We start from the raw sequence: 27,705 nt of genomic DNA, 5'->3' as shown, positions 1-27,705 counted from the left end.
GAGAATCCCCTCCCAAGCATAAGCACATGATGATGATGATGATGATTACTAAACTGTGTGCGTATGAGCTTCAGCACAAGCAATTCAGCACATGCACACTTTAAATTAGGAGTTGGGGAACAAAATGGTAAGGCCATATTGCTGGTCAAGTAAATTTAGATGAATCACATGCGAAACTTGGGATGCTCCCCTCACCAAACCCCAGACATGAACAGAATGTATTCACGTTCCTTCCTTTAACTCACGATATTTTATTTACACAGGCCAAATGTGCACGTGTCCTGGAATATTCCCATATTACAAGAGAAAACAATAAGACTAAACATTTAATAATAATTACATCAACAAAGAAACCAAAATTAATAAATTACATCAAATGCACCCCTGACAAAGACAAAACTCTTAAAAAAGATCATCAAATTTGGACACAAAACAGAAATTAACACAAGAGGAAGAGGAAAGCGACCTGAAGCAAGCATAAATGGAATTTCCCTGAACCACAACTTTATTTTTATATATATATATATATATATATATATATATATATAATGTTGGGTGCAAATGTAGCACTTGGGGTGGTCTTTCCGCTTCACCTTGTGCTCCTCCTGGAAGGGGAGGAGGAGAAAGGAGGAAGCTGTTTGGGACTGAAACAGGAAATTTCTTTAAAGGAGCTCAGCTAGACAGGAACTTTACGAGTGCAACAGTAAGAGGCTTCTCAGCAACGGCTGCAGCATCAAATCTCTACAGAAACACAAGAGAAATGAGTTACGGTCTTTAAGAAGATGCCAAATTATGTCAAAAAGTATCATGAAAAAGTACCCAGAAATAAGTGCAAGTGGCTCCTCACCTGAAAGGGCTTCTATGGGTTGATTAGAGGAATGCAGGGTGTTGACGGGGGTTCCCTTGTCCTCGAAGGCTACCCTGGTCCCATCTGAGCTCCCATCACAGTTGATCAAGACCTGGTTACTGTCCTCCGCTTTGATGAGGGGCAGAGCCTTAGAGTGGACGTTAAGGTCAATGAGTTCCTCAAAGCTCCACTGGTTGGATTTACCATTGAGACCTGAGACCAAGCCCACCTTGGCGGCGTCCTGCTCGTTCAGGAACTCAGAGTCCTCGACGAGGCGGCTCTTAGGGACTAGACTGGAAAAGGAAAGAGGGAAATGGTTAGGGACGTGATTTGGTCTAACATGTGCTAGTCCGTCTCAGCACAAACAACAATCCGTTATACTGAAGAAGAAAATCTTTTTAAAAGTTGAATATAGTATCCTAATATCCTAAAACAGCTGCAGTATTGTAACAAATGACAAAACAAACAAATGTGACACAATTGGTGCTTCTCTGGAGTGAACGCGTGGCTGCTGGCATGTGGGAAACCAATCAATTTCACCCCTTCTGTTACATTATTGTAAATTACAACCTTTTCAGCACCACTCATGATCGTTATTCATTCATTCTCTAGTCATACCTTACTGCCTGAGTCTCCGCTGTGCTTAGGCCATTGTTATTCTCCTTGTCATCCGTCTCTGGTTTTCCGTTCACGCTGCCCAGGGGCTCCTTTCGTTGTGCCTCACCAGACTCGTATTTTTCATCTTCCATGCCGGTGTCATCTGACTGGCCTACGACGTCAACGGAGGAAACAGAATTCATGTTGAGAATTTAGTCAATTTACATAAGCGACCAATGTATGTACAGTAAATGCAAACAAACACAATTGGGGGAAGACACACCTTCACAAAGTACCACATTCATAAATGCAGCGATGCATACATCTTCTAAACCTGCCATCAATGAGAAAGCTGGGGGATGGGAACACTTACTCTGGGTGTCACAGTCCTCTCCCTCATCTTCCTCGTCCTCGTCATTCTCCTGCTTATCGTCATCTCCTGCATCACTCTACGCAGGAGACACAAACCACGCATTAACACACACACACACACACACACACACACGGTGTCGACGATGAGGCTGCATGAACGTGAGCTCACCTTCAAGTCACTTTGGTCTCCTTTTCTTGTTCTTTTCATTATTTCTTCAATTCTCTGAAATTGGAGAAAAAAAGCACATCTTTTTTTGAATAATGTTTAATTGAGATCTACACAGTGAGGGAACACTAAGAAACTGTTTATATGATCATTGATTAAATCACTCGAAATATTAGTGCGCTCAAAAGAGAAGCCAACCTGGGTAATTGATGTAATAAAATGTAAACAGTGTAGGCAGTAAATGTCAAAGAGTTTGGTGATCAATATACCAGATTATTGAGGACCCACATTAAAAGAAGATTCATTAGTCCATCCATACCTTCTTCCTCTCCATTCGTTCTTGCTGGTTCTGCTGCATAATGCGGTCTCTTTCCAGACGGACTCTCTCTGCCTCCTCCAGGGCCTTGGCCTCAGCCTCCTCCCGTTCCTTCTGGAGCTCGACCTGTTTCACTGCCTCCTCTTCTGCCATTCTCACCCGCTCCTCCTCTGCTAGACGAGCATCTTCCTCGTCTTGAATTTTCCTCTCCTCTGCAAGCTTCTTCTCCTCCTCCAGGCGTAAAAGTCGAGCCTCCTCCGCTAAACGCATCTCTTCTTCCTTTCTCAGCCTGTGATAGCAAAGAAAAAGCTGTGAATGGCTTGAAAACATAGAACAATTATAACAAAATGGGAAAAGATCATGTTTTTAAGAGATAGAAAAAAGAGATTTAATAAACAATTTCAATAATCTTACTTCTCCTCTTCTTCCCTCTGAACCCGGAGCTGCTCCTCTCTCTCTTTCTGCTCTCGCATCAGTCTGCGGTTCTCTGCCAGGATCTTGGCTGCCTCAGCGGCCGAGTTGGTGCCCGTCGAGGCTTTAGGGTCTGATATGTGGAAAGACAAATATTGAAAATCTGTTTAAGCACTTTATGTCACTCTTTAACCCATTTTTCAATGAAGTGCTGACGCGAGGCCACAGCATCCGGCCCTCCAGAGGACGCAGTGTGACTGACGACAGAGAGGAGAGGAAGCCAGACTGGTTAGTCGTGATGGAGAAGGACAGGGGCCTGATGTTGAGTTGCGTAACCTCACATGATCATCTCTGTGGGAATACGGTCACATTTCAGAAATGATCCCTTCCATATCTCTGAGTGTATTAGTATAAGGTGTCAGGCAATGTTGCATATCGATGAGAAGGACGGCTCCACATGAAAATATTGTGATTTCTATCCGATTTTTGTATCAGTCACCAAAAAAAACAAACACACATTCTCCTCTAGTTATTTCAGCCATAAAAAGTGTCTGTTGATTTGATAATATTAAATGGTATACACCTTATGCATTTACCTTTTCATACACCCTGAAAACATAAATGTGCCACTGACATTTTAGTTTTTACATCTTTCAAATGCACAGTGCAGTGATAAACCATTACGGAGCCATTTTATCATGCAGATTATGCTTCTCTCCAGGAGGCGGCAGCAGCAACAACCCAGGTCTGTCAGGATGTGACTCAAGATGCTGCGGTGAGCATCTCTGATATGAGAGCGAGAGGTCAAAAGGGGAATAATGACAGCTAATGATAGCTAAAAAGACAATGAAATAAAATTTGAGCAATATTGTTATGCAGATTTAAATGTTTGTTTCACCAAAGAAGCTTTTTTGTTTACTCTTTTTATTCCTTCTTTTACTCCTTTATAGATAATATAAAAATGGAACAGGTGCAACAATGAAGCACACAATTATGCAAAGGTAATTCTCTGGATCAAGATGTGGCTCAGTATTATGTAAACAAAGACATTACTTTGAGCCCTTTTTTGAGTTTAAGTAGGTTTGGATCTGCATCATTAATATTTCTATAGTTGAGATGAAATTGATGTGTCGTTGGATCACTTGACTCCCTGAACTGGGCAGCATGTCCCGATGCACCAGTGCAAACATCCTTGTTGCCAGAACAATCAGCCTTTGCAAATATTGGTACTGACTAATTAAAATCTGTCAGCTGACCTTGGTTGTTCATATGGACCTGTTTTACAACCATTATGAAAGACATTCAATAGTGTTAGATATATTTTTACGAGGTGCAGTAAAACATTTATATTGTGGACTATATTCTTATCATTGTGAATTGCTCACCATCTTTCTCTTTGGTCTTGTTGGAATCCGACGACTGTGGAGAAACAGCCTGGACAGGACACAGATCCTTGGACTTGGAGTCCCTCTTTCGCAAGGTGGGGGGCCCTGTTGGAGTGAGAGCAGGCTTCTGGATAGGTGGCGGTTTGGCCGATGTCGGCTGGGGGGATGGGGGGCGTTGTTTCATTGCACCCGGTGAGGGTGGGCGTGTCCTGGAACTTTGCCTATAAGAACAAAGTGTGAGTTGTGTCCATTTGTGGATTAAAATTGAAATGAAAAGGCTGCATTCACATTTGAAGTAAAATATCACTAAATCACAAAAGCTGTTCTGGAGAAGACTTGTAGTCTTACTTGGGTACTGTTGGGGAGGGCGTCCTCTTTGGGGCTGGGCTGGGGGCTGGGGATGGTGAACGGTTGCGTCCCAGGCTGCTAGATGGAGAGGCGGGACGTTGCCCGCCAGGTGATGTAAACTGTTTGTCCTTCTGTAGTCCCATTGGGACGGGACAGAAGTGAGGAACTGAAGTGAGGAACTGAACAGGCAAACAGCTCCTTACAAACACCCTTAGCTATAATCATTGTTCATTTAAATGACATTGCATCAGTTGTAAATCAAGTTGTACAGACATTAAAAAAGGATCAGTCCTCGACAACCCTAATGACTTATTACAAGTTGTTGGTCTATGCCAGTGTTCTTTGTCTTGTGACTCCTTAAAATGAAACAGGAGTTACTTCATCATGACACAGCCATTATGTGAACATAAATTGTAACCAAACTGTATAATTATTAAATTGTATCATTACAATATTTTAGAGGCCCCAAAGAAGCAAAAGTATCCCAAATTATGGAAGAAAAAGGTCAGAAAATAGAAAACATTAGTTTGCGAAGCAGATATAATAAACATAATATTTATATACAAATATTTGAATACAAATAAAAAAGCCGAACTCCAGAAGGAAACACAAATATCCTAACAGAATAAATGTAAGTCAAATGAAAATGGATAATGTAATGTGTTTTTTAGTCTGCCTCTTTTGGTTTCACCGGCACATTAAAAGTCCTACAATGCTCCTGCGAAGGAGCCATGAGTCAGGGTTTATTCATCTTTAATGCTAATCATGTGCTATGTATGGCAGTATAAACATGATGACATTGAGTACAGCAAGGTCAACCATGTGGCACTCAGATGCACATATACCATCCCACACATTTAGGACTGAATGCCAAGCAAGCAAAAATTAAATGCAATGTATTTTGTGCATTTACTAAATTACTCGAATAACAAACTGCATTAGCTTTGTTCACACAACCATTCTCTGGGGGGGTGGGGGATGGAAAGGAAAAGCAGGAAGGTGTACAGGCAATTGGTGTACAGTTTCCTAACAGGAACAAGGCATTTGTTTCCTATTCATGTAAATATAGCATCGGAACAATACAGTGTCTTCCAGAAGTCATCTCAAAGACACTCGCAGCAGTAACTTAACTATAACGACCCTAAAACCCTACTTATATCAGAATCAGAATCAGGTTTTATTGGCCAAGTAAGTTTGCACAAACAAGGAATATGACTTGGTAAGGTGACTCTTAGTGTGCTTACACAAAATATACAACACAATACAATATATCATGTTATAAGCAAAGTAAGGAAGCGTGCAGATATTTCATTATTTAAAAGAAATACACCACTGAATTCAGGCGGCTTAATTCATCCAACTTAAAAACAATTTAACCAAAGTGTGTCGCAAAAGTGGTAAGCTGTGAATTTCAATTATCTACACACCAATCTGTGCATGTGGAGGAGAGAGGACAATGAAATGGTGAGCAAAGTCAAAGGTTTTTGAAAATAGGCCCCAGGGTCAGGATGGGGTCTGATTGGCATGGTCTGATCGGTCTATAATCAGGCCATTGTTGATCCCTTTGTCTCATGATACGACAATGAAGGCCTTCACAGTCACAGAGGAGGAGAAGCACGTTGAGAGAGAGACAGAGCGTGGAGAGAGAGAGATAGATAGATAGATAGATAGATAGATAGATAGGAGAGAGAGAGAGAGAAAGAGAGGGAAATTGAGACAGAGAGAGACAGACAGAGAAAGAGAGGGAAATGGAGACAGAGATAGAAAGAGAGAGAGAGAGACCACCAAGTGAGAACATCCGAGACATCACTTATGTATCAACAAGTTAATATTATGAGTGACCAGCAAAGGTCGGAGAACAGCTGGAGGAACAATATTTCCCTATGTTTAGCATCCTGCAGAAGTACTTTGACAGGCAAATGACCTGATACGTGCACATAAATCTGTCTTTGGTGCCATCTGCTCATTTGCAGAGAAGAGTGCACTTGTTCTCACTACTTGAGACATCCGTTTGCTGTCAAATGGTGTCACTCTTCCAGTGCTACTAAAAATTAAATCATGTGTCCACTATTAAAATGTTTTTTATAGTCTATCCATATTTTCCAAGTCAAATTAAAATACGATACAATGGAAATAAAACCATACTATTGCAAAAATGAAAGGAGACATGGTTTTACAAACGCAACACTGTATTATTATACATTGTAATGTATGATCTCTAAATTCTGTTCTAACAGTTTCAAAAAACATTTTGATAATAGTGTCCAACTTATTTCTACAACCAGAATGTCATACTGCCTGAAATCAGACTTCTCATTGCTCCAAAATGTAACTTAAATAATAATAATAATAATAATAATAATAATAATTACCACTCTGCAGTTTGAAAATAGACACGATTGTAAACTCCCTCAGTAAAAACAGACTGACCACCGGACCGTAAAATAAAAACTCTTTCTGACCACTATAATTAATTTATAAAATTCTCAAATTGAGATATAATTTGACTGTTCAAATCTTACAGAGAAATGTCATGTTGAAATAGGGGTTTCCATACAACACCTGTAATTGGGATTCCAAAATCCCAAAACGTGATCAAATTATTGAAAGCAACGTTGCCTTCCAACGTGTACAAGCAAACCTCCTCTGGGAAACAATACCAGTCTGTCAGCTAGTGTTGATTTACACACTTATACTAAGTACATAGCCATATCAGACATACTTATTCATGAGGATACAAAAACACAGCTTAATGAGAAGGGCACAGGAAGGACGTTCAGGAAATCATTAACTGCGGTGAAAGCTTTCCCTTAAGATCACTAACAGCATTACACGTCTTTCTGACCAGTGGCGTTCGTAACATAAACTCAAAGGTGTTCTCACCGTTGAGGGGTCGAGGGCTCCGTCGGCCGACACAGAGGTGGTCATCCCGCTCTTCTGTCGGTCAATGCTGCGGCTGCGCACAGGCCCCCGCGGTGGGTGCAGGGGGCTGGCAGAGGCTGAGCGAGGACACAGGTGACACTCTGGTAAAGGACACAGTCATCGCAGGGCCATGGGAGCATAACCAATGGGAGGTGGGATAAGCGGCCGAGTTGGTCAGCAAAGCAGCACAGCAAAGAAGAATGAAGAGAGTGGAGGAAAGAGAGAGAGGAAGGGAGGGCAGAGGATGGTTGAAAGAAATGAAGGAGAGGGATTTGTAAGGGGACAAGAGCACAAAAAGGCGATTTGTTAGAAACAGCACGGGCAACAGCTTGATTTCTGAAGCTTTGATTGAGCTGGAGATAACAGACGACATGAGGAGCAGAGAGCAAAAATCGTACAAAAAAACCAGAAACGCCACAGGTGCTGAAGCCTCTGGACACAACATGAACACACCCCAACACCAAGAACCACAGCGCACACACACACACACACACACACACTACACAAAACCTACCATCAACACAGAACGACAAACACTGCAAACACATACACTGATTTATTAGTACACTAAACACACAAAGTGTTGATTGTGTCGTTTGTTGTGTTTAGTATCGGTACTAAAATGCAATCTTTCAGTCTTTCCTGAAATTATAATGTAACTTTCCATAATCTAGATTAGACATTGAATGCAACATTTGCTGTGTGTTCAGGACAAACCTGCCTCTGGTATAAGCCTTGCCTTACAATTTCTAAAGAGTACCACAAAAAGAAAAATCTCAATTGTAATCAGGACCAACTGATCCAAAATATTGAACCTGGGCTGCTGTGTAGTGTAGCGTGCAGGTAGTAGGGATAGTTAAGAGTGTTGTCCACTGGCACTGATCTTGCTGTGTCAGATTGAGGGATTAGCCACGATAATCCTGAGACCGGAGGAACTCTCCCTTCCACAGCCTGGTCACAAATGTGTTTTGTTTTACATTCTGACCACTGACCAGCTATGTTGACTACGAAATGTATCCTGCCATGAGCTACCACTGCTGCTGTTGCTAATGCAGATGTGTCCTGTTTATAGCGGAGCCATACTTAGCAGATCTATAGCCGCTAATGGGTTTGTAATGGCCGGTCAATAAACACCACACCCTAAAACCAACACAGGGGAATACCGTTGCAGCTTCACTGGCACTCAGTGCTGGGTTTAGTGCTACAGTATGGTTCTTTCAATTGTGCAGAGTCTGGAACTATTTATACCCTTAATCTCTGCCTTAAATACTGTAGATCACACCCATCGTAACATAACACTGAAACAGTTCACAGTGTTAGGTTTTAAAAGCATGAAGAAAGCATGCAAATCATCTAGTAAGATGTCAACACCTCACCTAGATGGCTTAAGAGGCAATAATACTACAAACTGTCAGACCAAAATCTAATGGCAGAATGGGGACATCCTGAATTTGAATAGTGTGACATCAAGCCAATATATTCCATGGAAATGCCAGTAATAACTCTTTCAATGTCCCCCAGCAGTCTGGTGTCACTACCCGAACACATGCAATAGCACAACGGTCTCATTCTGACGTAACAAGAACTAACAGGTAAGCAGCTTAGAGCAAATCTCCCAGCATGGTCCCTGAGGCTCCTCAAATGCAGAGAAATGCTCCCAGCCAAGTCGGCCCTGCTCAGCTCAGCTCAGCTCAGCACACAACGGCCAATTGTGTAAGAATGCATGTGAGCTGGACCCGTGTGTGTATGCGTGTCAATATTTACGGCTCTCTCTCTCTCACATGAGTGTACTTTCCTGCAAATAATTACTGTACATATGTAACAATTAGAGCTGATTGTTAAAATAGCCGCTTTTAAAACACATGGAGCTGATCAGTGACTTTGGTAATTGCACCACTAAAACCAAGAGGCCACTATTAACTTTGAGAGAATCAAATTTAAAAGCATAAGGGTCTGCAGAAGGGCACTGGGCTATGAGCTTAGAGCTAGTGAAGTGACACTGGGAGTGCTGGGTTACCTTCTACTTTCTACTGGTAAAATGAGGGCAAGTAGGAAGGACCAGGTTCTGTGTCCTGCCATCCTTCCTCTTTGTCAGGGTCTCCGAGGTTACCTGGGGCATTTGTTCCTTCAGCTGACAGGGCGGCGGCGCTCTTGCTCCTAGCTAGTGAGGCCTGGGTGGGGGTGAGCAGGCGACTAAGGACCCCTCCGTCCACAGTGCAAGCCGGTGGCCTGCGAGCTACGCGGCCGAAAAATCACCCGAAAAACCGAGGAGAACAAAGAGGCCAAGAAAGAAAGAGTGGATGAGAATGGGGGTTGAAGGCAAAACAGAAGAAGGGGAGTAAGAGGGGTCAATGAAGTTCAGAAAGGTCACCATGTGATTTTACCAACAGGAGAATCAACATAAACAACCAAAGGTCATGTCTCAGTAATCTTACATGGGCTCCTTATCAACAGTCTTTAACCCGTTTACTTTCAGTGATATTCAATAAAATTAGTATAATCAATACGACAATAAGGAAAGGATGCCATGGAAAAGTGCTGAGACAGACCAAATACCGATTTTGTCTGGTAACTGAAGATCAGTTAAAACAGTAGTCAAAGTAGACAATAGGGTCAAATCAATGGGCCCTTGAGGGAGAGGGAGGTGTGCTGATGGGAAAAACAATCCATTAGTGAACTTAAAAGACGGTGGAGTGCTATTGGGTAGGAAGATGAGAAGTGAAATAAACCTAAAAGTGATGGGGCAAGTGACTGTGACCAGGCAATACTTCTTTAGCTTCTGCTGTGCAAACTCTTATGATGAATATAAAGAAGTTGGCAAATTTGACGAAAAAAAAAAAGGGAGGCAGACTGCAATGGTCATCATATGATGAAAGCACTATGGTGGCCATTGATTTCATAGAAGAAACTAATATCTCTTGCTTCCATTAAATGAAAGAATTAACAATTCCCCATTTATTCCATTGTTGCTACCTAATCTACAAAGTAGAAATCATACCAGAAGAAGAGTTTAGGTGTCGGGTTCATTTTGCCACATGTCCGTAAATGCTAGCCCTTTAAAAAGGTCACACACACACACACACTTCCTTTTGGAGCTCTTACTGAGAAGACATCTGTTGCAGACAGACTTGTTTGTTAGCTGCTGAGGACTCACCCTTGGGGCATGGCAGCACGGCTCCCTGCTCTGCACCCAGTTATTACAAATCTGGGGTATTAGTCAGCGTTAAGGTTATAGTTGTGCGGGAGATTTAGGGTGAAATAAATGTATGAAATGTTATTTTTTGCTAATAGGAAGCATTAAGTCAATTTGAATGATGTGATCATCAATTCTGTGTTGTATTGTTGTCTAGGCTAACCACACAGAAAAAACATGTAAACAGAACAAGAACATTTTTACAGCAGATCTTTCGTACGAATGCCGACATCACTACAGGACAAACGGAAGCATTGGTGGTTAATGGCAATACACAGACTGGAGGGAGTCATTTCTGTGCTCTGGGGGTGCTATGGTGGGATGGCACTGCCACACACCACAGTGAAGCACGAGCCTAGTGACTAAAATCAAGCTAAGACGTCATCTTGGAGGGAGAAAACAATCAACACTTTGTGACAACAATACAATACACCGTGTTAGTGCAGCCACAGCACCAAAAAACATTCCTGCGTGGTCACTTGAAAAGAGAAAAATTAAAATAGTTAAAACAAGATAAGCTGTCAGTGAACAACATAGCACAGTGCAGGATCTGGTGGGTTAAGACAGCAGAAAGGCATACATGGAACAAGCACAATGTTCCCAGTAAATTACAGATAGTGGGAACAACAGTTTAGAGAGGCTTAGCAGCTGCCTCGGGGTAGTTCAGTGAGTGAGCAAGAGTTAATTAGAAGGGAACATCGACGGAAGGAAGAAACGCATAGAAAGACGAGTTGGCCAGTTTATAAACCGATATCGCAGATGACACTGAAATGAGCCAAGCGTTATCCCCAAAACCTCTTAGTCGATGAAAGTGTTTAAAAGTCGAGCAAATTCAGAATGAGCAAGCGGCTAACATCATAGCAACATGCTTCTTATCACAAACGAGAGGCCCGAGTGATGCAGATAGAGGCGGGACAAAACGGATTTCTGATTGTTCATGCTAGCCACCTTGATCTTCCGTTGTCGCCTTATCAGGCTTGGCAGTGGCCTGTGCTCTGCCCTCACTTACTCGTGTGAGGGAGGAACTTCTCCTCCTGACGGAACGGCCTACGGACATGAAAGTGGAGTTATAGCCAAGCAGGCACTGGAAAGGAGTCAACAAGGAATCCCCAAAGACAGTTTACAAGTCGTGTGCACTTCATTTGGCCGCATGTGAGTCACCAGGCTTGGGCAGACAGCAGCTGATGATGTGAAGTGTAATAGACTAAGTACACAGAGGAGAGTTAGAACTGCCCATTCTGATAATAATCCAGGTAAGATATGGTGGTGTTAATTGCCATGAGTGTTTAAACCATTTGCATGTAGAAATACAAATTGCTATGTGGTTGTCGTAGTTGGGACGGATCTTATCATATAATGGAACTTATTGAATGTTTCCTCTATGACCTGTGTGGGTTTGCTAAATTGTGCACAGTACCTCATCTTTATTATGAAAGCATAGTGTGGGATGGAAAGGGGATCTTTTGCACCTGTCAGTTCCACCTGAGGCTTTTTGCAGTCTTCCTTACTGGCCTGAGCAGCATTGCCATTGTTAGGCAACCGATTACAAGATGAACTCCTCGGCTTAACACCTGAGAGACAATGATGAAACACTTGATGAATTTAGACAGCGCTCTTTTGTAATTGGTACAAAGTCTCTCAGACTTTGTTTTGAATATATTCATAGGCCTAGAAAAGGAAAAGCATGAATATTAAACATGTTGAGAGGAATAGAGCAATCAACAATATCAGAAAGAGGAAATGACACTGGCAACCCATAGAAGCTGTGAAGAAATATTAATCAACTGATTGTGTTGATTAGTTTTTTTATACTTCTTGTGAATCAAAATATGCTTGTGAAAATTGTTATAGGCTTCTATACCACTATGAGCATATGTATAAATGAATCACCATGTGGTGCTTGGGACCTCTTGTGATTCGGAACATTTGATCCAGTGCTTCATAGGAGGTGCATAGTAAATAGATTGAGAGGCCATGCTACTCCATAATTAGCTGGAACCAAAGAGCTCAAGCACTTTTACCAGTCTGTCAGCGTTCCAGTGAGTCTGTGTTTAAAGCCCTGGATATGGAGAGCACAGGGGTCAGTTCACTCCAGGCTTAAGAGTTAAAAGAGAAAGTAGGTTTGTTCCAGATAATCTAGTTTGTCACCTGGTAGATCTTAGTACATTATTCATCAGAGTAACACATTTACCTGGCTGATAATAGTCTGTTTGGAACTACATTGGTTAAGAAACAGCACAGAAATGCAAAGAGGGTAGGAGGAATGGGTGAAGGGAGGCAGGGAGGGGGAGAATGAGCCAGTGTGGGAGGGAGGAAGGGGGGAAGGCGGGAGGGAAGTGAGGAGACTTACGTTTGTCAGGAGATTTGATAAGGGTGGCAGAAGAGGAGGATAGGCGTTTGCTGATGCCAGCCTCGGACGGCTGTTTCAGGTTCATGGTGGATGTGGAGCGCTTGTCCACTAAGAGGGAGGAGGAGAGACAGACAAGGGAGGCGGGGTTTACCCTGGAGGTTGGCCAATGGAGGAGGGCATTTGGGTGCACACAAGGGAGGACTAGGTTCTGCAAGATCCTAATACCCTTAATAGGCAAAGGGTGATATGCTGCTTCCTTATTATCCCTAAATTAAAATACATAAAAACAAACAACACACTGATGGTTGTTGCCCCGTTAGCCCATTGATCTAATGTCAAAGCGGTGCACATTTAGTGACGCACTCTTAGCAAAACACATGATATACAGCATGAATTTGCTGTTAAATAGCATGTATAAAATGACCGTGTTAATTTTTTACAAACCATAACAAAGTTGTTGTGGTTTTAGAGGCAGGCGTGGTAGTTAGTAAACAGATGCTTATTTTTGACCACTCCAGAGAGAAGAGCATCCAAAACATAACCCGTGCCAGAGAATCCAAAGGTGATACTAGTGCTGTTTTTTCATGTGCCGTTCAATTGGCCTTCCATGCAAAGTCCCCCATGTGACCCGGAAGTGCTCAACAGTGCGATTAAGTGAACAACCTAAAAGCTACACTTCCGAGCTATTCACCCAGCACAAAGCACATTAGGAACAACGGCCCCATACAACAACTGTTAGTGAAAAGCTTCCAGTTAGACTGCAGGTGGGGTGGGTGTTGGTGGGAAGCATAGTAGGTAACCAAGCTATCTAGAGTGCCAGTGCCAGTCCATGCTGTGTTGCTACATTGATGAGCAAATTATCAACAAACAAAACCTTGTTGACTCCTTGGTGGCTTTTCTGGCGAGGCAGGGGAGATAACTATAGTTACTGGAGATGAAGAGCCGGCATCTGAGTCTCCTGCGGGAAAAAGACAGCTCCCACAGAGGAGGGATAAAATACAAGATGCTGAGAAACATCCTTCATACAAGGCGAGTGAGAAGAGGCAACCCTGTCTGCCAGTCGTTACTCGACACCCAGTCCCTAAAGCAATAAGTATCATGCTGAGTATTTACAATTGTTGCACCAAAGAGTCATGAGGATCAGTTGGAACCTCGACAATATAAACAACCTGTAATTTAAAAACGTTGAGCAGATTTCTGCAGAACATTGTGGTTGCTTGCTTGAGTGTCAAATAGTGGGAGTGATTGTGCGAAGGGGTCAAGTGATATCACATGCATGTAGTGTTGGGACAGACGAGTAACAATTGTCATTGACATTCAGATCTCAGTAAATTAATTGGATTTTATGAGTTGTTTTTTTACTGCATGACAACTAACAATATCTGAAAGTACTGTTGCAATATCTGAATATATTTTTGATTTGAACACAATTATATTGTCTCCACTGTCAGTCTGAAAAGGGGGCCTTTTCATTTCTTGGGGATTCAGATTTTGAGCTACTAACTAAAAGATCTTACAAAAATGATATGCAATTCATAAACGCTTAACTGATAACAAGGCTGAGCTCTTATGGTTGCCCCTGAAAATAACTTAGTTATGCAATTCAACACAAATAAGTAAATACGGCAGCAGAAGTTACTCTTGTGCAAAGCTCCCGGGCGTATAGCAGCTAGTCAAGACTCTTGAATATTATCAATACCAGCTTGAGAGCACTTATACAAGTCATCAGGCATTATTATTGTGTTATCATCATGTACATTTTGTGTTTTACCACTTTCATGTCTTGTTTGAAAACCTAAAGAGCATTTTGTGTATCCTAACTGTGTCTTTGATGCACCATAAGTGATGAAAGTAAAATTGAACAGAAAATAAAGGGTGTACTTTAAATTAAGGTGAAGAAAGGGCCTCTACCTGTTCGCCCATCAGAGTCTGTGGACAGTCCTCCCCAGGACCATCTCTTCTGCCTCTGCTCCACTCGCTGACTACGCTCTAATGTCCGCCGCATCATCGCCTCATAGTGCTCCTGCAGCATTACAAGGACAGACGAAGGGAAAACTGCAAGTCATTTAAAGCAGAGCAACATCGGTCCGTAAACCAGTGGCAGAGAGGACAAGATCTGACGATATCATAATCGCCGCAGTACAATGTATGCATAGCTGAGGTGTTATCCTCTTAACACTCTCCTTAGTCAAAATTCTCCTCCTCCCCTTTTTAAACTAAACCTGTGTATTTGTGTAAATTACATTTGTTAAGTCAAAAGAGTCAAATCAACCAAGCAACAACTGGGCTCTCAAGACTACATCCATGCTGCAGTTACCTTTTCCTCTTCCTGTTTCTGTTTCCTCTTCTCCTCCACAGCCAATCGTTTCTGCTCCTCCTTTTTTCGCTGGTCATCAACCTTTTTCTGACGCTCCTCCATCTGACGCTCCACTTGCACCTTGGCCTTGCGCTCCCGCTCCATGATCTGAGAGTCTCTCACAACTGTGTGCATGCGTGCGTGCAGAATAAACATAACGTATTAGTATGTTGTCTTATGCTCAGGCTCCGATAATATCACACTGGGATCACCCCCTTACCCTGTTGTTTCTCTGCCTCCTCTCGCCTCTCTTTTGCTACTCGCAGTCGGTCGTCTATTCTAAGTGCAGCACCGTCAATGACTGCAACACATACGTGTATATGTGTTCAAAAGGTATAACACATCGATGCATATTCAGAGAACAAAAGGGGGGAATAAAAATGCAGGATAGTGTTACAAGAGCTTTGCATTAGCCAGGCAGATGAGTGCATGTGACCGTCATTAATGGGCTTTGTCAACGGTTACAGTAATAAGATGATGACTAAGGATTACCTGGGGTAAACTATACCGACAGGGTGGTGGAAGTGGATTGTGTTGCATCTAATGGTTCAGATTACGGAAGACAATACAGCAGTGACAGGGCAGTATCAGTGGGAACCAATCTGTTTCTGTGTCAGGGTGTGGTGTCATTTACCTGGCCTACTCCCCTGAGGTTTAGCTTGTGCGTTGGTTGTAGGCCCTGGGCTGTTCCCTGACAGGCTGCGCCGCTCCTCGGCTTGTGCTTGTGCAGCTGCAGCTGTATGTAGGAAAACACAGCCACCCGCAGTTTACACACACGCACATCATGTCATAACTGACAAAGCAGGTATATCAAATAATATCTAGGAAACAGAATAGCTCTGGGTATTCCGAACCAATAAAGTTCCAATCAGATGTTGTTCTCTGTGCTTTGTTTTCCATAGGAATGCTAATTCAAGAGCGATCCGACAGATTTGAAGCTACAGAACAATCCAGCTATTCAGCCATCTGACATAACCCATCCCTCATGGTCAACCCTGTAGCCAGCCATACATGGACTTCTGTGACAAGCTCAGAGGGATGGGCTGCAGTAAGAGCCATGTCTGGAATCAAAGCCTTGTGAGCTTCCTGGTAAACTATATGCCCGCGAGTGGACACTACTCCTTGAAACAAAAAGATCAAATAAATCGACAAATTACATGAGAAAAAATCAGTGTGCAATTCACATATCCAGCAATTTCAAATAAAGGCAGGGGTTACACAACTTTTAAAAAAGGTAGCAAATGCATCAACTCTCCCACCAGGACTACCACAAGGTTGAAAGTACTTGCTTCAGTTAAAACTACAGTATTAATGGGAACATCATGGTGAGGAGAAACAGGGGCAGAAAGGAAGGAAACAGTGAGGACATGATCAAGCTTTATGTGCCCTGGTATCAGCCTTTTCTCTGGTCTCGTTCCTTCTGTGTCGATGTGTATTCAGCATTACAAAAGTACTGACAAAGAGGCAAAACAATGGCCAGTCATGGGATATTCACATTAGTAATGAGCACTTCTAAATATGTTCTGGCTGTCTCCATCAGTAACTCAACGAGTTCCTACTGTTTCCATAATCGTCATAATTCCATCATCAAGTAATTATTGCAATTTGCAAATAAACCTACTTTTTGGCAAAAATATTGTAATTCAATAATCATGGTACTACAATTGCACATTAGTCATTGTATTAGTTATTCCAAAAATGTAGTTTGGTCGTCAGAGATATTTTTCGAGTTGCCATCAAATTGTTTATTATACTCTTTTATGTAACATGTATAACTGCATTACACATTTGACCAAATGAGGGAGCCTGAATGTTGACATTGTTCTGATAATTATAGCCTATTTATATACATTGGATCGAATATGAAAAGCGAACGTACATTCTGTTTGTTTTACTGACGATTTTACTGTTAACTCTGCCTAAATGCATTTATGTCTCATTTATTAAGTATTCAACAGGTGTATTATTATATGTTCTCAATAACACGTGCATTAAACATCATCAAACTTACATCTCTTCAAAATGGCAAATAATACAAGGTGATGTGGAAATGGTGGTAAAAATGGAACAGAACGCATTTCGTTAATCTTGAGATTTATAGATAAGGCCCATTATAAAAGTTTAGGAAACACTGCTTTACATCCCCACCACCAAATGTTTTGTGGTAAAAAAGTGAAAATAAGTGGACTGTTTAGAAAGTTCTAACGTCTGAGTCTTGAGAGTGAAAGTCCATCAGTTCACATGCTTAGAAGGTGGATTACAATCATCATCCACGACATATCGAAATTTGGTAAGTAAATATAAAGATTAGTTTGACAAGAAAACCCACACCAATTTGGCGAGTCTTAGAAAAGCAAATCCATTGTGGAAAAAATATTTAGTTATATATATTTAGTTTGTATATATATTATATATACAAACGGTTACGTGATGGTGCTTATTGAACGTCATCAAAGTAAGAAACACTTTTTTACAGAGTTGTCTTAGTGTATGGAAAACATTAATGCTGTGGCCACTACAGGCACTGATCATGGTGCAGCATGGCGTGCACGTCTCATCAGTATGACAATGTAATGTCTTCTTTGTCATTTGACAAAGGGCCGTTCTTACATGAAGCGTTACCGACAAATGGAGACATAACATTTGTTCAGTACTAAATATTGGCATATAACTTGGCAGGGTATGTGGACAGATTTGTTTAAGACTGATTCCATTACTCGCCGGGCGATATGGCCAAACTCTATCTTAATATTAGTAATTTCATATCTCAATAACAAGACGTATACAGTATATCACGATAAAGTGTGTTTTCTGGTAATTCAATAAATAAAAAGGCGTTTCTGAAAAAACCACATGGTAAAGCTAATATTTGTATACTCCTGAGTGAATTACATACTTATACTTATTTTCTAATCTAATTAAAAAAACGTAACTGCAAAATGAACATATTGGTATCAAGTGAAATTACAGAGAAAACATTAAGAAATGTGTCCAGCTATACAATGACTGTTTACATGCATGCAACAATATACTAGTTATCCGATAGTAATTAGATTAAGACGGTACTTTGATTTAACTACACTGAGGTATTCCCATAAACTGAATTCTTATCAATTTATATTTTCTGCAAGTTTTGAGTACTAGTGTAAATAAAGTAGCCTCATTGTGTAACATGATATCTCGAGATATGCTTTCATCAGGATACGATTCCATTGTAAGAGGATTAATTATCATATCAAGTTATTGCCCAGCCCTCCTCTTATAACAATCATCCTGAAGCAGTTGTAACAAACTAGATGTAAGAATGAACAGGCGCTGGACAAAGCAGCTGACAGGGTAGTCAGACACTGAGTATTTGTTTTATGCAGCAGCATTGATGCTCTCAAGTCAAGCAGTAGCTTATGAGGGTCAAAGTCTGCTGCTAATGCCCAGTGGAAGTGTACACGACACTTCACTTTTGTTATTCGACTCCCTTTTTCAACCCCACTGATGACTTGGCTAAACGGAGGGTAAATGAAGAAAAGATTACAGTGATTTAACACCACTTTTAACACATTTTACAATACAAAAAGAGTAACTAATAACTAATTAGTCACCAATGCTATGCTATTGGATTGTATACCTGTTGTGAATCATGCAACGCCACAAAGAATACCCTGACCTCAAAGCAAACACTGTATTTAGTGTGCTATGGTGAATGTAAACAGTCTATCATACTTTAGAGTATAGGTTAGCATATTAATCTGTGGGACACTGATGAAACTGCTATTACCGTCTGACAAAACAACACTCGAGAGAATAAATAGGAAAACAGACGGGTCACTGTGGGCTAAAAGAGACGGATTATCCTCAAGGAGGGAAAAGCCATCTGAATCTAAGGCATGAAAAAATGAAAAGTAAAATCACATTTATCTCTCCTAAAAAAAGAATGTTAAAAGATGCAGAGCTATTGAATCTTGATGGCTTGTGGATCATTAGTGCAGATTATGTAATTGAAATGTCTTGGTTTAAATCCCAGCATCACAACTCTTTCCCCCAACCGTTCCCGTTTTACTCAACCTTCATACAAAGGGGACACAGGGTAACTGTTGTTACACAGCAGCTCAAGATGGATGACGAGCTTCTCAATCATGCTTAGGTCTGGTATCAAGGTGGGCATGGAAATGATTCATATAGCTAAATAGAGAGAAACACATCGTAAATCTTTAAAAAGCTTAATCTGTCAATTTACAAGCAACAATTACTTAGTCGGGGCTGTACAATATACAGTATATCAACAGTAACACATCATAAATGACACAATGATGCCGATAATGCAACGCAACCCATAAACAGTAGATTTATGATCAAATCTATGAAGGGGCAGCTCAGAACGTATCGACTTGCACAAGATAAAATAATGTACACAATGTAGTTGTGAGACAAGATACAAAGTTTTAATAGTACGACCTCTTAGTACATGACATAATTAAGACTTTATTCTGCATTCTCTGCTGTTTAAAAGGGAAGTAAAAGCAGACAGGAAAGCAAAGGGGCTGAGTAAGTAAAAACTGTCCCAAGCTAAAACCATGCAGACTCTTTGTGTAGGAGCAAGATTACTTATGCATTACATCTCTGGCCGTAACATCCAGTTACATAAGCCTTTCTGTTGCATTGATGCTCGGAAGATATTATTGAATTTCTAAATGTGTCATAACCACAGTTGATGTTCCTACTGAACTGAACTTCAAAACAAGACTAAGTCAGAAACAGCACCGAGGAATACAATGACGCACACATTCACATTTTGATTAAGGTGCTTAAATGAGAAGGAGGGGGGAAGAGTCTGTTTCCCCAAAGGATCTCAAGAGAGCCAGGTGTGCTCATAGAAATGAAAGGAGCCAATCAGAGGAGAAGAGTAGTCTTTCATCAATGCATCACTATGGAGATTTGCAGACATTAACATAAATCATTGCTGCAGCATTGATAGACTCTGCTAAACGTTTCAATATAGGTTAGAGGGACAAAACCACTAGTTATTAACCTGGCCTCTAATCATACAATGGACTGATCAATGGCATTATCAGAGCTGGATAATAACGTGTTCAAGTACTTGGAGACGGTTAAAGATGCCGTCTGCAGTTGGCGTACCGCGCTATTTCCACTCAACCATCATGGTGCCATCAAAAAAGTTAAGTTGTTTAATGTGATGCATCTCAGTCAGGAAGACTATTCCTTTGAATGCTCAAGGCGATGAATTATATAACTGCTTGCCGTCATTATTTGGGGCTGTCAATCATGATATCAGCCGTTCTCATCAGCTGGTCTCTCCTTTCCAATAGCACAGTGACACGCCTATATTGTTAGCCTATCATCTTGCTGTAGTCTCTTATCAAATATGGTTGTCCCTATGCCTTTAGGACATTCATGTGGCTTGTACAAGCACGCCTCCACCTCCCCATCACCGCCCAGTCTCAGATTAATCAGCTTCATCAGGCACCACGACCAGTGTCTGGACTCCATGGGTGGATGCATCTTAATGCTGCTCAGGTCAGGCGCCCCTCAACTACGAATCCCACTAAGCGCCAAATAATTTATCATCACACTTTATCTGTCTATTATAATATATATATATATATATGTATAATAATTGTCTATAACAATTATCTTTTGTTGATCTTACTTGTCTCTCGCTATTGTGATCATCCAGTAGTTTCAGGGAGTAGAAAAAACTAAAAAGAACAAAGGAAAAACATTCTGAGTGCAGCACAAATATGTATGCGGTCCAATCTTCAGGATGCTGATTATTATGGTTGCAGTAAACACATCACAGGAAACAGACCTGCATTACATCATAACACTTCTAGTTGAACGCTAACACTGATCAAATGCTAGTTCTCTAAATGACAAGCATCTTTAGACATACATTTTGCAGGCTCTGTCGCAGAGACAATGCTAGTATAGCGGGGAAGTGGGTTAGGACTCTTTTTGTCCCTCCTTCCAACTGCAGCCTTTAACGAGCCCAGCTGCTTGGTACACTTAAGTAGCTTGTAGCACAGGAAGTGTTTGCGTTGCCTAATGCCAGTTGTATCTCCATCTAAACACAACAGGTTAATTCACTGACCAAAACATCACTTCCTTTTATTTTGTTAATATTGTCCAAATGCGGTGATACTGCCTTGTGTTTTAAACAATTAAAACATCAACCGTCTTTTATGTCACACAAAGCTTCCCATTGCTGGCTCAAGATTTCTGGACCTCATATAACACTGCTGATGCACGCTCACACATGTGCACACACACATGCGCACAAAAATACACCAGATCTTCTATGGGATTACTCGGGACCTGTTCATGCAAAGTTAAGCCCTGGCTATTTGCAGAACTGGTAGGATAATGATGACACATCCCAGTTTCCTAGGGAGTCTCTTCTTCCAGGTAGACCATATTCTCTTGTGGAGATAGGCATTAAAGGGATCTGATCATATCCAAATGCATTCATCAGTTATTAATATTACATCAGTCCAGTTCTTGCTGGGCTCTTTAACCCATGTCTTTACGATAAGGCCTTGGGGCATAAAACAGAGTATTTACAGTACAGTTTTTATAGTATTAAGTTAGTTCTCTGTTGAGAAAAAGTATATGGTCAACTCTCTTAATGAAAAGGGCAGACACTATCGAAACATGTAGATACTAGAAAAGGTATCAATAAATTACAAATACTTTGGAATTACTAGTTAAATGACAAAAAGCTAAATGTAATTAGACTTTAACACAACTTATTGTTTTGCTGTCTAAAAGTCAAAGTGTGTGTTATGTAGTTGTTTATAGTCTGCCAGCATCAACAAGAGCAATTGACTTTCAATAATTACACAAACTGTAACTGTTTGTAAGTGAGAATATATCCTCAAACCGCACATCTACAGGCAAAGTTGGCAGGGAACTTGTGTATGGCCATGGCATTGTGTTGCATTGTCTTTTCTAATGTGAAATGAAAGAAGAAAAAAAAAAAAAAAATTTAGAAATAATTATGTAATACACATACCAACTGATGCCTTGAACAAAGTATTCTGACACTGGCCTGAACTTAGTTATAGCCTATACAAATGAACCTGTTTTGCTATTCAAATCTTTTCGTGTATTTGTTTACTTATACTTTAACACATCCTGTTAGTCAATTTGAAAGGTTGAAATTAGACAGACGAGGGGATATTTGTGCAAGAAGAGCAAAGCAAAGTGGATCCAAGGAACTACAGTACCCACTGAAACTGGTCCATTCCCTCCTTTGGCTGAAAACGATCAGTTCAGAAATACTTCTAATGATTTTAATTCTGCAGCAGCATTTGGTGAGCCAGGATCAGGGTAACCTTGCAGTGTGACTTGCAGTAGTGTGATCTCCCTTCATAATAGCAGGGTACATGTTATCCTTGCTCACATTCTTGTGGAAATGGTCATTCACATGAACCAGATTCCTTACATTATTTTATTAGTGTCAGCCTCTGCTTTGACTGAAGGCCGAGCAAACAGACATCATTTTATTCCTCACAATGCCAGGATTCCTACATGTCACATCACTCTAGATGTTGTGGATATTTTCATAAAACCGCAGAATTGGGTGGATGTAAATTCCAGCTTTAAAAGACTGACTGGAAAAGTTAAGGGAAACAGGAAGAATACGGACTAAATACGATCCAGTTATTGCCGGGAGTAAAACATGCCTACACCCATAAGGGGTATGCAGAAAACTCTCTCTTACCCTGAAACACTAAAAAACTGTGCCCAACTGCAGCTCGAGTCATAACAAACTGTGCATTCATGCCCGCAGATGCAGACACAGCAAACATCCATGTCTAGGTCTGGAAGGGGCCAGCTGAGGCTTGGATGAGAAGCATTGATAGAGACATTGCTGCTGCAGTTGGCACATAAAGAGCCATTTACAAAAATACAACGTGATTATTGCTTAATAGAGCCGTTTGTAGGGACCTACGAAAAAGGGGCAACTATGCACCTATATTGTCTTATCAGAGCTGTGTGTCTGACACTCCAGCTTTATCTCAAATTCAGGTCAGACATTGTTATAGTTACCCTCCCTGGAGAGTGGAGGGGGCTGTGCCATATGTCAACAAATAAGCGTAACTGTCCAATGGACGCGGAGGAGAAAAGACCACTTTTAATACAAGATAAGAGGAGTTTAGGGGGCAGGAAACTACAAAACTGCTGATACTGTGAAGCTGCTGGTGTGTGGCTGGACACAGGGTGGCTGCTGGTTTCTGCTGGAGGCATGAACTCGTGCACCGAAAAGCGCTTCCTGAACTCTTCCTGATCGGGATAGCAGATGATCACTTTGGACAATAATCCCCAAGTGATGAGCAACGTTATCTAAGCGACTGACGAGTGTCGGTTACAACGCAGCTAGCTTAGTTACCCAGGCGGTTAACTAGAGTGTGTCCGTCGTAACGTTAGTCTAAATATAATCACACAACAGCACTTTGATAGGCGACGTGATGTAACTAGCTATATTCCGTAAAGAGAAGCACGATGAGCTTGGCGCCACACGACTGACGTTAACGTCAACTTGTGACATGTCAACCGGCTCCGAGGCAGCCAAACACCACGATACAACTTGCGCTAACGTCGACCACGAGCACTTTAGGTCAGCAGCGAATATAACGCGAGCTACCTGCCGGGACGAGTCAATTCAATCTAACTTTTAACGTTTAATGCGGGTAGAAGTTGCCCTTTTTTGTCCGCATCCATTGTCAGCGTTTCACCGGACAGCGAGCTAACGTTACTAGCCGGGACGAGCTTGAACACGTTCAGATAACGTTAACCCGGTTGGCGGAGGCAGTCGCCAGCAAACATTAAAAAGTGATAACTGCATTGTAAGAGACAACTGGGTACACACATGACTACGACCGACAGGAAGTTTCTTACCCATTTGGGCTCGCAAGCCTTTGAGAGTCGTAGCACCCTCCGCCATTTCTATGAAGTTTTTCCTTCTCTGTTTTTTTCTAAAGCGCGTAACACATCGCAGCCGGTAGGACTCGGACACCACGGGGACGTGGACATCAAAGAGAAGGGTGACAGATAAAGAGGCCTCACTCTGACCATTACCCGGAAACCAAGTAAACGCGGACGAACCGTCAACGCCTTTGAATTGCTACTGTGTGAATGGAAAGTTTTCAGACACGGGCCGCTTGCAGATATCTTGTGTTGAACAACTTTTTTTAAATCGTTATCATTTAAATACAGAATAAGAATATTTAAATGTTAAATCAGTCAGTTCTTACTCTTAAGAAGAAACAAAATTGAACCTAATATGTTTTAATCACTTTGTGTTCGTTTGTGGAGAACAACTGGAACACTACAAATAAAATAAAACATTTTCATGAGCTCAAGTAAGATTAAAGATTAAAGTTAAGGTCAAATAAAACATGTTCATGAGCTACTACGTTTACCGTAAAAACCGTAGTACACAGAGAATAGCGTTGCACATGAGAGGCAGCTGCAGGATTATCTTTCTAATAGACGATCTAAAGTATTGAGAGTAAATGAATGGCCTCTTTTGCCATATAGTGGCCCCTAGCGTTTATGTGGCTGTCGCAATGTATTTATTTGAACATTTATCTATAAATAATGACTACACCAGCAATTAAGTTTCAGACTCAATTCATAAAACAGGCATGATACTACATCTTTTAGTCAAAGAAATAAAGTATTTTCATATTACAACATATTTTTTACAAAATATAATACAACATATTGTTTTAGAAGGAAATAGGCCTCAGACAAGAGAGTAAACTTGACTGAAAATGAATTCATAATTTGCTTTTGAGAAAAGTCGTGATGTGAAAATGTATTACCTTACCAGTTTGAGTGTGCTGAAGAATCTGCAGAGCTCGAGATCAAGGAAAAATGCAGTTGGCAAATGATTATCCCAATGAGAGAATAACATATTTTCTCAGGGCTCTATGCTCTTTCTCTTGCTATGAACACTGTATCCTCTGTCCTGGTCTGTCTCACATGCTATAGCCAGAGGGCCTCTCATCTATTTTACATGATCAACAGGAAGTAACACCGTGTGTAGGGTTCAGTTGCAATGGCCTAGATATTGTGTTATGTATAGCCTAACTCTGAAGACTCTGAATAATGACATATTCTCCCCATTCAACCTCATAACATACATTAGAAATAACGATTTTATTCAGATGGAAGTAATTATCGATGTAAATTAAGAACAACAATATAATATTATGTGAAGAACATGTCAGTTCTTTAGGTATTCCTTTCTTTCGCAGTATTTTAAACTAATTCAGACATACTGCAAACAGCTGAAGTCATAGCAACAGATCCTTGGGGTCAGAGTGGTCACTTGTTCACCACAGCTTTGTGTATCCTAGCAACAACTTGAGGATCAGGCAGGAGCGCAGCAGCCTGGGCCAGTTGGGGCAGCAGTGTGTAGGTGGAGGTGCGCAGGTACTGAAAGAGGTCCTGGAAGCCTTGGAGATGAGCGTTGACCTGAGGTGGGACGCCTAAAGACCGTCCCAGTCTCCTCAACGTGTTCCTGCTGTCAGCAGAGTCCAGCAGCAGGGACAAGTCCTGGACTGAGTCATAGTCGAGCGTCCCGATACTCTGACCTGGACAGTCAGGACAAAATCACCAACATGGACTTCAGAGGATGCCACAGGGCAAAACATATATTATTGTTATTATTATTATTATTATTATTATTATTATTATTATTATTATTATTATTATTATTATTATTATTATTATTATGTATTACTTACTTTAATGAAAGAAAAAAATAAACATACCTTGAGCTACTTCCCATATTGTCTGAAGTTTTTGCTCCATCTGATATTGACATAGAAAAGAGGACATTGCCATTTTTATAGAAGCAAAAACATTCAACATAATGGGTATTAGTACAGAAACTGTTCAAATTAAATACAAAATGAAACAATGACAATAAATTAAATTGATACTTGTTTTTGTTTTTGATATCAAAACCCTCTCACATTATTGTGGCTTAGATATTCGTTGGCAACTTGACTCTTGATAAGTTAAACCACTTTACCTCTTCTAAGGAACAGCAGCGTCTTTGCTTTTCCTCCCATGGGACGTTCTCATCTTTCTGACCGGAGGGCTGAATGTTGGTGGTGACATTAATCACAATAGAAGTAGGATGCATCTCATTGTCATGGCTCAGTGAGTTCAGGGCTCTGCAGGGATGAAATTAATATGAATAATCACATAGAGACTGAAAGAGGTCCATTGAATGAGTGATCAAACATTATGTATTTGTAAAGCACCTTAACGGATATTGAGCTGGAATAAGTGTCTGTGAAGAGGCCTCTGGTTGTTCGGCTGCTCTCCACGTGGGGCCGGACAAAGGTGCGTACTGAAGGTCATCTACAGACAATAGTCCATCAGGCCCAGGACAGTCCTCAGGAACCTGCTCTGAATATTGCAACAAGTGTGTATGAACAAAATGTAGTCGAGCAAACAAAGGAGGAGGGGAAAATAGCGGAGATGTCAATCATCAATGACTCACTGAATCTCTCAGCAGTCAGAAGGACGGCCCAAAGCAGCAGGGCAATGAGGAAAATGGAGGAAGCTGTTGCCGAACCAATCAGGACCATTGAAAACGTTTCTTCTTTTACTCCTTGATTAAACAGAAACATCCCACAAGTCAAAAGAGTACAAAAGGAAGGAGTTGTTTGTGAAAATCCAAAGGGTTACTCACTCTTCTCTTTGAAAGTTCCCCTGGGCGCAGTGATCCCGCTGCCTGTCAGAGAACAACAATTATAAGTTTCTCTGGAAGGTCTGTGGAGAATCAGCAGTCAATAAAACTATTTATACAAGCACATTAACATTATCATTCAGTATATATAGTATGTCTCTAGTTTTTACCTCCTTTAGAGCCATGAGCTGTCCTGAGCAAGCACTCTTTATGGACTGTGTCACGATTGTAACAAGGCACGCAGGGCAGCTCCACTTCTCCAGTCATGCTCCTGAGTTCATAATACCTGCACACACAACCACATGCACACACACGATCAAATGCTAGCACTTATCAGGTGACTGGTGTTTAGGCTGGTACTGTAGGTGTAACTCACCCTGGGAGGCACTGGCCACACTGGGCATCTCCGGTGGGTGAGCACGCTGTCCTCTTCAGGCGATTCAGCAGATTACACTGGGTGCATCGCATGCAGGGACCGACCCCTGTATCTGCACTGAACCTCCCTTCTCCACACACAATGCAGACACCTTCGCCGCCATCTCCGAAACCACAGTCCTGAGAATGAGTCAAGGGGCACGACTGGTGAAAGAAGGAGAACAAGGGGTGGCCATTGTAATGTGTAATGTGTGTTACCTCTGAGAGCTGCTCTCCTGGCCCACACACAGGGCATGAAGCACAGGTGCCATTAGTGTGTAAGAACTCTGTCTGATCGCAGCT

At 41.3% G+C, this 27,705-nt stretch overlaps 1 protein-coding gene across 7 annotated transcripts; it reads right to left on the bottom strand.

The window, feature by feature from the left end:
* Positions 1–235: 235 nt before the first annotated feature.
* map7d3 (MAP7 domain containing 3) lies at positions 236–24,384 on the bottom strand. Of its 7 annotated transcripts, XM_034542971.1 has the most exons (21): positions 24,177–24,384; positions 15,898–15,999; positions 15,484–15,564; positions 15,225–15,388; positions 14,819–14,930; positions 13,782–13,865; positions 12,908–13,015; positions 12,027–12,128; positions 11,506–11,604; positions 9,475–9,600; positions 7,326–7,465; positions 4,443–4,573; positions 4,095–4,315; positions 2,713–2,842; positions 2,302–2,587; positions 1,986–2,039; positions 1,818–1,893; positions 1,466–1,616; positions 1,077–1,140; positions 848–995; positions 236–741 (listed from the first exon to the last, which is right to left on the bottom strand). In XM_034542971.1, exons 1-21 carry the CDS (start codon positions 24,220–24,222, stop codon positions 734–736), a joined length of 2,433 nt encoding a protein of 810 aa, XP_034398862.1. In that variant the 5' UTR covers positions 24,223–24,384; the 3' UTR covers positions 236–733. The 7 variants fall into 7 exon arrangements, with proteins under 7 accessions (XP_034398862.1, XP_034398858.1, XP_034398859.1 ...); XM_034542967.1 differs by having other exon boundaries at positions 848–1,140; positions 24,177–24,383; XM_034542968.1 differs by having other exon boundaries at positions 848–1,140; positions 7,326–7,441; positions 24,177–24,383.
* Between the last annotated feature and the right edge of the window lie 3,321 nt (positions 24,385–27,705).

This window comes from Cyclopterus lumpus, chromosome 10 (genome assembly GCF_009769545.1).
Source record: "Cyclopterus lumpus isolate fCycLum1 chromosome 10, fCycLum1.pri, whole genome shotgun sequence".
Lineage (NCBI taxonomy): Eukaryota > Metazoa > Chordata > Actinopteri > Perciformes > Cyclopteridae > Cyclopterus > Cyclopterus lumpus.
The sequence above is the reverse complement of the archived record's forward strand: the minus strand, read 5'-3'. Positions and strand labels throughout refer to the sequence as shown.